Here is a 13,486-nt window from a genome sequence, read left to right on the forward strand (position 1 = left end):
CCTTTAATTTGAAAAAAAATAACTGTTTCCGTGTTAGAATAATTTTTGTTTTTGGTTTGTATTCAGTAACATTGTGTCTGTAAATTAACATACATTAACACCTATAATAATTATAACATCTATTTAGCTATCAAGTATATATGTATAAATATAATTAAATAAATAAATAAATATATATATATATATATATATATATATATATATATATATATATATATATATATATATATATCTATATATATATATATATATATATGTGTGTGTGTATTCATGTATATGTATTTGTATGTATATGTATGTTAACACAGAGCCTTACATCGCACAATCAAAAAGCTCAGCTGTAGTGACAATCAAATCTACAGCCAAATGTGTACAATCATTGATTCCGATCTGTCTACTTAATAAATATAAATCATGTTTGTCTGTTTTATTTGATATTTTCATTTTAATTTTAAAATAAAATTAATACTATACCAAACACAAACAAATTAAACGACGCTATGTCTTATGGGTCTATGACGTCACACCCCTACGTCATTATCCCCGTTTTCAAGTAATGGATCTCATTATTGCTTTCACTGAAGTCGAGAGTTCGGTCCCTTTCCTAAATTAGGCTCTATAACCAGGGACAAATACTCATCTAGGAGAAAAACTCCTAAATGAAACAAGTGCTGCCTTGTACTTTGTTCTTTATATGAACAAATGCTATGGAATCAAAGCCAGAAATAAAAGCTGGATGTACACAGTTTTAGCGTGCAATATAGCGCATAGCGTTTGACCCACGGCGATGTATCAGTTCTATGAAAATATTCAGGTTAAATCTGCCCAGACTAACTCTGCTCATTAACTAAAAAATTATAAGGAAATATGAACTGATCTAGCTACACATTGACTAACACAACGTTTATTTTACAATCGTTGAGCTTGTGTTGTATTTTGTTTAAACAATAAAATATCACAATTATTTCTATTTGTTTTATATTTTAAATAACGTTTAGAAACAGCTTTTTCTGCCCACACGTGTGTGTGAGCTAAACCAAATCTTGTGTGTGTGTGTGAGCTAAACTAAATCTTGTGTGAGTGAGATAAACCAAATCTTGTGAGTGTGAGCTAAACCAAATCTTGTGTGTGTGAGCTAAACTAAATATTGTGTGTGAGCTAAACCAAATCTTGTGTGTGTGAGCTAAACTAAATCTTGTGTGTATGAGCTAAACCAACTCTTGTGTGTGTGTGAGCTAAACCAAATCTTGGGAGTGTGAGCTAAACCGACCCTTGTGTGTGTAAGCTAAACCAAATCTTGTGTGTGTGAGCTAAACCAAATCTTGTGTGTGAGCTAAATTAAATCTTGTGTGTGAGCTAAACCAAATCTTGTATGTGAGCTAAACTAAATCTTGCGTGTGAGCTAAACCAAATCTTGTATGTGAGCTAAACCAAATATAGTGTGAGTGTGAGCTAATCCAAATCTTGTTTCTGATGTTTACTCACACATACACACAAGAGTACACATAAATGCTTGCACGTGAGTGCACACATGTGTATATGTGAACTCGAAAACTTGTATGCATGCATGAGGTGACACACATTTGTTGTTATACTGTAAGGATATGTTTAAGTGCAGTATTCTAGACGGAGATATGGAAAAAATTGTTTTAAGTGTTTGTAAATACACCTTTTATTTTCGTTACAAAAAAAAAACATTTTAAAAGTATTTAATATAAATGTAATTAATATAACTTTGACAAAATATTCACTTTTTAAAAATAGTAGATGACATTCTATAAAATCACAATGGCATCAGTGACTGTTTAAGTAACTGGAGTAATTATAGTTAGTGTGTACCTGTTTGTGTACATGTTTGTGTACCTGTTTGTGTACCTGTTTGTGTACCTGTTTGTGTACCTGTTTGTGTACATGTATATAATGTGTGCGAGTACAGCGTATGACATTCAAGTTCTTCTACCGGGTTAGTGTAGGTTAGTTCTGTGTAAAATTTGACTGCCGGCACGCTTTGAAATCGGGCTGGGGAAATGTTGCGGCGACTATCCTGGTCTTCTAGACAACCGGAAAAAGTCGGCACTATTGATATAGATATTCATCGGTGCTTTCTTGTCTACTTCCAATGAACCTTCCCAAATCTCTCCCCTCCCCCCTCTCACCCCTACCCCTCACCTCTACCCCTCACCACATCCTTACTCTTACAATAATATGTAATGCATAGATTAACGAACCCTCTATGAACTACTGAACTGTAAACTTACCACTTCTGCACATTTTGTTAAAGACACTAGTCAGTAGTTGTCATTTACCCCGCCAGAACCCGCAATGCGCGGGGAGGGGGCAGGCCGTTTAGGGGCCCACGGCTGACCAAAATTAATATTTTTTAAAATTTTGAATGTAATTTTCGTGCATTTTTGCCTTGATATTTGGTTTGTAAAAGAAAAACACTGTAGCTGCTGTACGATTATCTTTATTTTACAGTCACTATACTACGCTCTTCCGCAAAAAATAAAATCCATTACACAAACTACAGTGTAAAATATAGGCAACTCTTCAAATTTGAATGACTTCTTTGACTCGTCGCCCCCCCCCCCACCCCCCCCCCCCCCCTTTGATAGCTAAATAGAGGACACGTAACTGTTTGACCGATCCTCCAAAGTATACTGTGGCGGATGGGGCAGGGGATGGGGACCAAAAAGGGGGTTAAAAAATTGTCGACAAATTCTTTACATATTTAAAACAGTTATTTATAGTTGTATTTTTTAACCATCGTCAAGGCCGAGTTCTATTTCCCTACAATCAAACACACGCTGTCGCCGGCAAAATTTAAAAAAAAAAACAACAAAGTTCACAGCACGAAAAGCTGCTACATATGAAGTGGGCTTTCATGTTGCGCGGTTCTTCTTTGCGGCATTGGTAAGGGACCCGAAATCCATTGTACATTTTTCAATGTTAATATGTGTTTGTGATAGGGGTTGAATTTGTATCCTGTACTATTTTGTATCTTACAAATAATAAAAAAATAATATAATACTAGAAACTTCAGTTTTATATACATTTACTTGTTTTTGCTTTTACAAGAAATATCATGGTAAACTTTTAAGGCCTATACTTGGAATTATCTCCCTTGAGTAAGTTTTACAATGGGCGATGCTGACGCACATAAATCAAGGCGTTTTGTTGTCTCTTTCAAGTTTTTTCCCATCCCTCTTTCTCAACCTCACATGTATCGAGGAGATAAATGTATCGTTTATGAACTACTTCCTAACCGAAAGATTCACCACTTCAAAACATTTTGTCAGACACTAGACAACACTAGATCTAGTCAACAGATATACATTTACTTTCATAGTATTCGGCACATCTGATTCACAAAACAGGGCAGGTAAGATTATTTTTTATATAATTATTTAGAAATTAATTAGAACGTTTAGAATTAATTGAACATTATTAATATTCAATTACTATTTATAAATGACGTCATTGAGGTAAGGGTGTGTGAGCGTCTGGTTTTTTGTAAGTCCCCCCCTCCCCTAAATCAGAAAGTTATCCAACGCGTGACCTGGCCACATACAGTTGTACATGTGAAAAACATTTTTCTGTCTATTATGCATTACTGCATCATTCACCCAATCGCCATGAAAACTTGGGAAGCTGTTGAGTACAGCCCCGCAAAGGTTTCTGTCATAGACCTAACATTTGTACATATTGGAGTGGGGACTCCTAGCGGAAATATGCGATTTAGCGCCCCGTGATCCTGCATAAGCGGATTAGGCTACTACTTGAATGCAACCGGCGGCAGTGTCATCCTGAGCGCATCACATATGAGCAAGTTGGCCCCCACAGACAGTCGTTTAAACGTTCCCACAACACTAGGAATAACTCTCGCTACTACACTCGATGACTAAATATAATTAGGTGTCGCACCAGTGTTTCTTCCAGGGTAGACTGTTTTCGTGGGAAGGGAGGGGGGGAGCTCTGCCGGAAGAAACAATGTGTTGCACCCATCACCCGTGCAGTAATGTAACCGGTAGCTCCAAGAGCCCCGTGACTCCCCTGACACCTGGGCCGTCACCGAGGGACTTACAGCATGCCTTGGCGTGTCTAGTTGGTATTGTGGACAAACCCGCGCCCTAAGATCCAATAAATGAACTGCCGACATTGTTAACATTTCATTCAACTTCTGGAAAACAGGGCACACGGTTGGTAACGTTTTGATGAAAGCCTCATAAAAATCGGCGTCAGTTTGGTGTGTTGGACTAGATTTAAAGAGTCCGTGGTTCTCACTTAGAAAACTGAAAGGGGCCAGCTCATGTGTTGGAAAACCTCTGATTTATTCGTGTACCAGATGGACATTTTTAAAAAAATTTAGGGCGACCCTTGTTTTCCATATATGTATGTATATATATATATATATATATATATATATATATATATATATATATATATATATATATATATATATATATATATATATATATATATATATTTCGTGGGTCGGGCAGATGGGTCGGGAAATTTGATGGTGAACGTACCCACGTTTTTTGTCATCAAATGTATGAACAGTCATCACAAGAACCTGCACAGCTCGAGGAAGCACAAAATCTACGAGCAGTCATTGGTAGATCCCCTAGGGTCGGAAGAAAAATTTATTTTCTACTTTTTAGTCCACAAGAAAAACGTGGTTTTTTAAAAAGTTTTTTTTTAAGTATTTTATTTTCTAGTTGAATTGTGGTCTATTTTATAAATTCGATCTTTAGTAGATATTTCCATTTTTAATTAATAACATAGCAGAAACATAATTTAGGTGAGAAAGGAACTGATTTTAAAATTTAGCTACATAATAAAATGTTCACTTTAAGCCTCAAGTAAAGTGTTATGGTGTTTGTTTGATCATGTGCGTTTATACGAACAAATATTGGTGCGAAAGATATAATGAACGCACGAAGATGTGTTGGGGTGAGGTCGAAGTGTAGTCAAGTCTCAGTAGCGTTCGTTCAAGTCGTATTATGTATTTTATAGTATAAAAACTATTGAAGTTAATGTCGTCCTGTTCTATGTTGAAACTTTAGGAAGAACTACTGAATTGTTAGATATGAACATAGTGGTATTGAATACCATCTCACTGCATAACTGCGGGTAACATAGACCCTAGTTATAACATAACGATCCATTGATAGCATCGCATGTGAAAGCATAAATTAAAGTAACTCACACCAATTACCCTTTTCATTCTTTAACATTAGAACGGTGTGGTCTGTCATGTGATAACTGGAAAGTGGCGGGTTTGGATTTCCGGCTAGAGTCAACTACGTCATCTATAATCGAGACAGTTCTGGTGGTTACTTTTAACACTTTACAAGGTCAACATCAACATAAACACATACATGTTCATGTTATATTGAATCACCTGAAAAATTATACAGGAATGGATGTAGGGAGGGGGTTTTCAACTAAACCAAATATATTTGTCATAACTATAATCTTTGAAATGAACTGAATAACGAAAACAAATTTGCTTTGATCGATCAGGAAATCACATAGCCTACACAGTTTTTCATTAATAATTTTTTTAAAATAAGCAAGTTTAGTTTATATTCTTGTTTTCACTTCAATAAAAAGCTTTTTATTTTCAAAAGAAGAAATAATATTACAAAATATTTTGTCTACTAAACCGTGCTAATTTACATAACAAACGTATTCTACCGGTAGTAACTTCAGCTTGTGGCCTATTGTAAAACCTGCTTCTTATTAAAACAAATTAAAATAGCTAGTACCTATACAACATAATTACACTGAAATTCGGGCATTTGTCACATTCAGGCAATTTCCGTTTGGGAAATCGGTCTTCTGGCAAACGGCATTCGGGCAAATGTCTTGCGGAAAACGTCCGGCTCCCCTTATAATATAATGTATTTTAATTATTCTATCTTAAAACATCCCTTTACATCGATGCGACATGAAGCCGCTATGTTGTAAGATAAGAGTATTTTTTAGAAAAATGTATTCCAGTTAAAACGTTTATTGGAAATTGTAATGGTGCTGAGGTAACATAACGGCAGCCATTGTAATCAAACAACAGGAAAACTTGTAGCACCAGATGATGGTTTATATCTGGTTATTGTGACGTTAGTAGCCGGTGGAAATAATCCGATTTTGGTTCAAGTAGCAGTCGGAGAACTAAAGTATAAAACTATTTATGTGAAACCTGACAATATTTCTGCTTGTGGATCAACTATAGTTCCGGTGAATAAAAGGTCAAGAACTATATTTTAAAGTTCAACAATCAGGACCAGGGCCTTTCCTGCAAAAAGGAAGCGGTTTCACTATTTTAAGAATTTAGCTAAAAGGAATATTGTTGTATTTTTAAACCAAACTTAAAAATCAAATGTTATCTCAGTTGAATATTACCATAAGGGTTCATTCTCGCTATGAGCTTTTAATAAACTGCATAGACAAAAGAGGTAACGGCGTGGCTTTGCGATAGAGTAAAAGCCTGCTAACCCGAAAGTCTCAAGATAGAATCTTGGTCCATGACAGTAGATCGTCCCCGAGTCTGCTAGCTGTGATGTCCACCTAGCTCATTAACTAAATCTTCTTTTTATATGCCGAGGTCAAGAAACATAAGAACTCTACTTCGCAAGATATAAAGAGGATTATTTACTTTATACACTGAAGATATCATGACTGTTTTCTAACTCTACCTAGCATTATTTCTGCATATTATATTAAGTCTTTATATTTGTAATATTATTAAGTCCTTAATAAGAAAAGAAGTAACAACGGATGCAGGAAAACTGATTTGACAATCATAAATGTTTACTCTATACTTGATACATGTAATTGTATTTTGCAAATTTAATATTTTACTGGTATTGGAAATATATATTTTGTTATTCAATATGAGCCTAATAAAATTTGGTTCTAATTATTCTATATTGGTTAACACCCTTTGCTGTCTCATGTGTTGTAAAAAAACCTAGCTCAAGTGGTATCGCTTTTAGCAATAGTATTTGTATGAAACCTATCTTCATTATAGACATATAATAAGCAAACATCTAAAAAACCATGTCCTAATATAATGTCCATTTCTTCACTCTTAAATATGCGTCTAACACTACACTAACTAACACAATTTATCAAGAAGGTGGGTGGATTTGTTGGTTGTGAAAACTTAAAATGATCAGCGTGAAGAGAACACTTATCATTTTCATATCAATGGCTCGACACAAACATGTGCGTCCACTGAGATTTTAAAAGGCCGAGATCCGAGGTTTATATTTCACCCATCTTATTTGCTTGTTATTTACTCTACGCTGACTTTGTGTAATACAGAGAAATGTATCACTAACATACAACCAATTTAGTTTATAAACAGTCTATCAGTAGTCATATACGGTTTGATTTGATCACACCTGAACTATAGCTGATATCTATCTTCTATCTATATATATAATTCTCTTCTGGGAGCCGCTAGAAAACAAGCTGTAAACGCGCTCCCTACCTCCCCACCCCTACATGGTCTTAGTGAGCTGTGTTCACTCTAAATGTTTACAAGCAGAGCCAACGATTTTAAACGTAAGGGGGGGGGGGGGGGGAGAGGGGGGGGGGAGGAAGGTGGGGGGGGGGGGGTTATGGTCCTTAACGAGCTACTTATAGTGTTTTAAAAAATATTTTTAGTGGCAGCGTTGGTACTGTCGAATTCACAAATTATGAATTACTGAAAAGTAGAAAATAAAACAACTAAATAGCGGCGTATATTATGCCGCGGGCCGGCTCGTATATATAATTCTCTTCTGGGAGACGCTAGAAAAAAAAGCTGCAAGCGCCTCCTTGCAGTCCCCTCTCTTTCTCTCTATCCCTATCACTACCATCCCCACCCCACCCCCACATGGTCTGGTGAGCTGTGGTCACGTTAATGTTTACAAATCGTAGAGCCTGGTTTAGTGACGGCTATTAGGGGCAGATAATTTATTTTTAACCGATTTTAAACTTACAGGAGGTAACTAAGAAGAGTGTAGGGTCGGGGTTAGGGGAAAGGAGGGGGGGGGGGTTAGTGTTTTAAAGCAAATATTTTCAGTGGCAGCATTGGTACTGTCGAATTCACAAATTATGAAAGTAGAAAATAAATCAACTAAATGGTGCCTTCCGACTTAGGGTGATATACAAATATACCTTTAATGTTTAGGGGAAATGACTCCTGTTTTATTTATTTTTCCCGTAGTATTAGTTTGTCTTAAACTAACGTTTTGCATTATATGTATGCGTTTTATCACAACAAATATTAATATATTACTTTCGTACTAACCCATATCCTGCTAGCGTTTCATAGCTTGTAAAATAACAACTGAAACTACTTAAACACTAGTCTATTTAAGAAAAAAAAACAATAATGTTTAATTGCATTAATTGGACAATTTTTACTTCCTCGTATACTTATATAAACTATCAAGTTGTTTGATTACAGTTTTAACCATTAAATTCATGTACATTTTAAAATCTTGACATGATTAAACCATGAGAGAAAGTGATGCTGCAAGCTGTATGCGACAAGCGTATTGAAATTATTATGTTACATAATCATACTCAGTTGACTAGACAAATTATTTTATGATGTATATGTTCATTTCACAAGGGCATGCGAAGCATAGCTACTTTATATTGTCTTAACATTAATTTATGTTATAACACTCAAACACAAACACTTAGTGTGTTTAAATGTTGTATTTTAAAATGCAACCGAAAAAGAAGAAAACCCATTTGCTTTAAAAAAAAATACGTGTAGATTAAAATTCAGTATGTTTACATATTTCTCTATAATAGGACTACCAGAAACAGCGAAACCTACCTATTGAAACGATATGCACATGCATACAACATAGGAACATTGGATAATCAAAAACAATCGAAAATGATGTGGTGTGCAATAAACGATAAACTAATAATTTCATAAGCGTGAGTAAATTTATAATCTGAGAATAGTAAATCCACTTCCTGCGTGTAGCTTGGCTCCATCATCAGCTTGGTCCACTTTAAAATAAAGTTCTTCGCCTTTCTTCATGTCAACAACAGCTGATCCAGCGGTAGATGTGTTGGCTGAGTTGACAAGAATGCTCTTATACAATGTATCACCCCTGTACACACTAATGTTAATCAGTTTAGCCTCACCTTCCTGCAGCGTTACAATCACAAGATAGTTACCATCATCTGGTGCTACAAGTTTTCCAGTGGTTCTATTAAAATGGCTGCCGTTAGGTTCCCACACTTTATAAAATGTTGAAAGAAGTGATCCAGTTGTCACAGGTGTGTTGTTGTCCAGGTGAAGTTGACAGATGTAAGGCTGACATACACGGGTCTCTGTTGGAAAGTTTAAGTTAGAGTTTAATCATAAACTTTTGCACACGTCTCTGTGTGTCTGTTCATAATTATGTGTATGTTTACTGTCATGGCTAGATAGATAGAATTAGACTAGACTAGTAGAGGTTACTAAGGACGGTGCGAACTTGACGGTCGACGATTTGGTGCAAGAGTATTGTGCGCGTGTTCAATAAAATATGTCTGGCGTGAGTGTTACGTGAGCATGAAGCGACAATGTACAGATGACGTAAGACGCATCAGTGAAGTTAGTTGTGAGTTAGCTATAGTAGAAGACGGACGTGTTTTGATATTGTGTAATAGATCTGTAAGTATGTGATAAAGTTAATTATTTTTTATACTCCAAGTTGTTAATATCTTTAATTAGTGCCTGAGGAAAATTAGAGTGATCCCGTCCTCCTCACATGTGTATAGTTGCAGAATGAATAATAGGAGTCAGAATCTATAGATTATATATAATACATACATTAACCCCCCCCCCCCCCCCCCCCCCCATCACATTTACTATTTAACTTACCAATTGTCTTGAAATCTTTCAACAGAGTTAAAATATCACTTTCGCGAGTTTCAACCTAAAATGTGTGTACACTTTACAAGTTATTGCATCAGAAATTATGTTCGTACAAAAAATCACACATGTGAAACATAATTGTCTTACATCCTTAAAATAGTAAATACCCTATTTTTATTCAAAGAGAACACACAATAATATTCAAAGTAATTGGTCTGAAAAAGTATTTTATATTTCACATTATTTTAAGAAAAATAAAATAATCATCATTAGTTAAATATAGAAAATAATATAAAAATCTTAACTGATAAAAACATACCTTTGTAGTTAAAGCTACTAACATATCTGTAGTGTTGGCCAGCTTTTTCTTCCCATCATCTTGTAGAGTTGAGTGGGTTTTCATTTCTTGTCCTGTTTTTAACATATGTTTTGAATAACATTAAATAAAATGATACACCCATATTACTGCTATACTAAGTGTCCACATTATGTTGTGTTTCATATTGTATACTAGTCTCGTTGAAATTAATCGTTAGTTGAAACACGGCAGGATGGGGGGGGGGGGGGGGCGGTTCGAGTATCATTCAATCGCCTAACTATAATTAGTGTTTTTTTTTATTAGCCGCAACACGACCTAAACGTACGATTTCATAATATGTTCAAACATACTGTTTGAGTGATGACTGGTTTTATGTGCCGATTTTTCTATTTGTTTATGTGTAAGTGTTTGCTTGTATGTTTCTGCGAGTATTGTAATAAATGTGTTATATAATTTCGCTGTGCTCCAGGAACTGTTCCTGTTTGAAGTTTTATTCTCCTGCCCAGCCCACTTCCTGTGTTCTATCTAGACATTAGCCCTCCTTAAACTCTTATATTGTTAGGCCGTTTTAAAACAATATGTCGTATACTACTGATCCTCTAAATGTGCACATGTCCTTGTACTTTATGCTTTAGATTTTATTGATACATTTCTTACGTATCCATTTATTAAAAACATTCAGCATTCAAAAAACGTAACGGTTGTTGTTCTCTTAAAAAAGGCAATTGACCACTAAAAATATAACACGTGAAAAAAACTTACATCAGTAAACATCATAGGTCATTTTAAAATTGTGTTTTAATGCTTAAAACCAACATGGGTTACTAGTATCTATTTAAAACAAGCATGGTTTTATACCACACAACATTACATAAACATGCTAATACTTAAAACATAGATTGTTCAGGTTAATACTCCTGTCACACGTGAGTTTGTAGACTCTCAAAGTGACCAATTGCATTAGGTAATAAACTTGTTACCTTTTGTTTGTACTTCTGCCTACTTGCCAAGTTTTTATTAAAAGTTTGAATTAAACTTTCAACGGGCATCAATCTTTGTTGTAACATCTTGAACGTGACGCCATGCTAGGGAGTAGAATGATACAATCAAGTTGTCTTTAATTATTTCACAAATGAAATCGAAACAAAATGCATGTTAGAAGTTTAAAGTTCATAGGCATTAACTAATAAGTTAAAGTGCATGGGCATTAACTAATAGAATACAAGCCACAAAATCCATTCAATCAAATATTCTATTTGTTCAAAACGTAAAATAGGTACAAACCATGGACATTAACTTTCTACTTTGGTTTCCATATTTTTGTATTTATTTCCTTCTTCCCTCAAGTGAGAAATAACATCGGAATGACTTTTTATTTGTTTTTGCAATTTCTCTGTTTTAGTTGTTTGTATTTCTAATTCTTCATTTATTTTGTTTAATATAATGTCAAACTTGTTCATCTCTGTATTCGTTCTTTCTAGTGCTTGGCTTGTATTTGATTCTTTTTCTTTGAGGGTCTTAATTTCTGTATTCAACTCATTTATTCTGGTTTTGGATACTTGTATTTGCTCTCTAGTCTTTTCTTTATTATCTGTTAGTGTCTTAGACAGTTCTTCAAATTTTTTCGCCATAGTTTTATGTTCTGGTATAAGTGTTTTCCTCCATTGTTTTATTTCATCCAATTGTTTCAGTTCTTCATTCATCTTATCCGTTATATGTTTCTGTTCGTTAATTTGCTTTCGGAATTGCTTAGCATTCTGTTTTTGTTTTATAGCCAATTGTTCTATGTGTTCTTTCATATTACTTTCTTCTGTTTTATAAGTGTCCCTCCATTGCTTAATTTCGGTCACGTCAGCTTCAGTTTTTGTATTCCTACTTTGCATAGAAGTTAGCGCTGTTTCAAGCCGTTCTGCTCTCTGCTCTAGTTTGTTACTAAAATCAGCTGCAACTTGTAAAATGTGTTTATGTTAGCATATTCTTGGGGAAGGCTGTAGAATCAAAATATTTCAAACAACAGAAATAAGTAAAGTATTTACATTACATTGATATATATATATATATATATATATATATATATATATATATATATATATATATATATATATATATATATATATATATATATATATTAAGCAATTTTACTTAGCACAATTACTTTTTACAACCATTTCATTTATTTTTTTTGCTTTGATAAATTAAGGTTCTACCTGACATAGAAAAATCAGAATAATTTCCATCGTGTACAGAGTCAACACTTTTATTCTCTTGTGTTGCCTTATCTCCAGCAGCCATTGCTTGATACTTGTTGCAGGAAACTTTTAGACATGTGTAACAAATATGGTTTAAGGATTTGATTTTCAATAGTAAGAATGTAGAATGATTTGTATAGCATTGTATATTTGTTCAAAGGCACACAATCGAAAATATAAAAATCATCGGCTTTTAATTGATGTTATCTTTCCAATAAGAGTGTTTTGAATTTTAGAAAATGTACAATTGTTTTTTACATATAAAGATGTATGTTAGTTTACATAGGTTGCAATGATTTTAAATGGAAGATGTATAATTATTAATGTTTAGTGACGTATCTTTTTATTTAGCATATTTGTTGAATGTCTTTATAATTTTACCAGAAATCGTTTGTTTAAGTTCAAGTAGGGCAGTATTTACTGTTGTTACCATAGAAACAACTTCTTTAAAATCTATTTTCGCTTCTGAAGGATTGCCCAACCATTCCAGTGTTGCTTGTTTTACCTGGCCATGCGATATCATAGACGAGGATTGAAATATTTAAACATTGAGGTGCTAGATATGACAAAAAATAAGACGAGGATTGAAATATTTAAACATTGAGGTGCTAGACATGACATAACATAGACGAGGATTGAAATATTTAAAGATTAATGAGCTTTTTTAATTTAAAAGCAAAGAAATCTCAATTCAAAATATTCATAATTTTTGTATTTGGCGTTTAAAGTAATTCCACTACCTTGTATAAATCTATTTACAGAAGCAGTGTTTCTTCCAGACTTTTTTCTCCGGGGGGGGGGGGCACTATATATTTTAGGGGGAAGGGGCGGTCGACATTTTACGGGGGGGGGGGGGGTACACTTGTAAAAGTATACGTTTTCTATATAAATTCAATCTCGTTCGGGGGGAGGGGGGGTAGTAGTCTTTCCTCTGGGTTGGTTGGGGAGAGGGGGCAGTGCCCCTTTCCCACCCCCACCCCCCCGAAAAGATGCCTGGAAGAAACTCTGTACAGAAGGAATGTGGATTGAAAATGA

The 13,486-nt window shown here is 34.6% G+C and overlaps 1 protein-coding gene across 1 annotated transcript; it reads right to left on the bottom strand.

The window, feature by feature from the left end:
• Window positions 1–8,417: 8,417 nt before the first annotated feature.
• On the bottom strand, window positions 8,418–12,953 carry LOC131947321 (uncharacterized). The gene is made up of 7 exons (XM_059308518.1): window positions 12,833–12,953; window positions 12,410–12,517; window positions 11,487–12,144; window positions 11,183–11,287; window positions 10,203–10,294; window positions 9,890–9,944; window positions 8,418–9,354 (listed from the first exon to the last, which is right to left on the bottom strand). The coding sequence occupies exons 5-7, from the start codon at window positions 10,284–10,286 to the stop codon at window positions 8,963–8,965; spliced, it is 531 nt and encodes a 176-aa protein (XP_059164501.1). The 5' UTR covers window positions 10,287–10,294; window positions 11,183–11,287; window positions 11,487–12,144; window positions 12,410–12,517; window positions 12,833–12,953; the 3' UTR covers window positions 8,418–8,962.
• Between the last annotated feature and the right edge of the window lie 533 nt (window positions 12,954–13,486).

This window comes from Physella acuta, unplaced genomic scaffold (assembly GCF_028476545.2).
Source record: "Physella acuta isolate Inbredline_101_S28 unplaced genomic scaffold, ASM2847654v3 ptg000592l, whole genome shotgun sequence".
Lineage (NCBI taxonomy): Eukaryota > Metazoa > Mollusca > Gastropoda > Physidae > Physella > Physella acuta.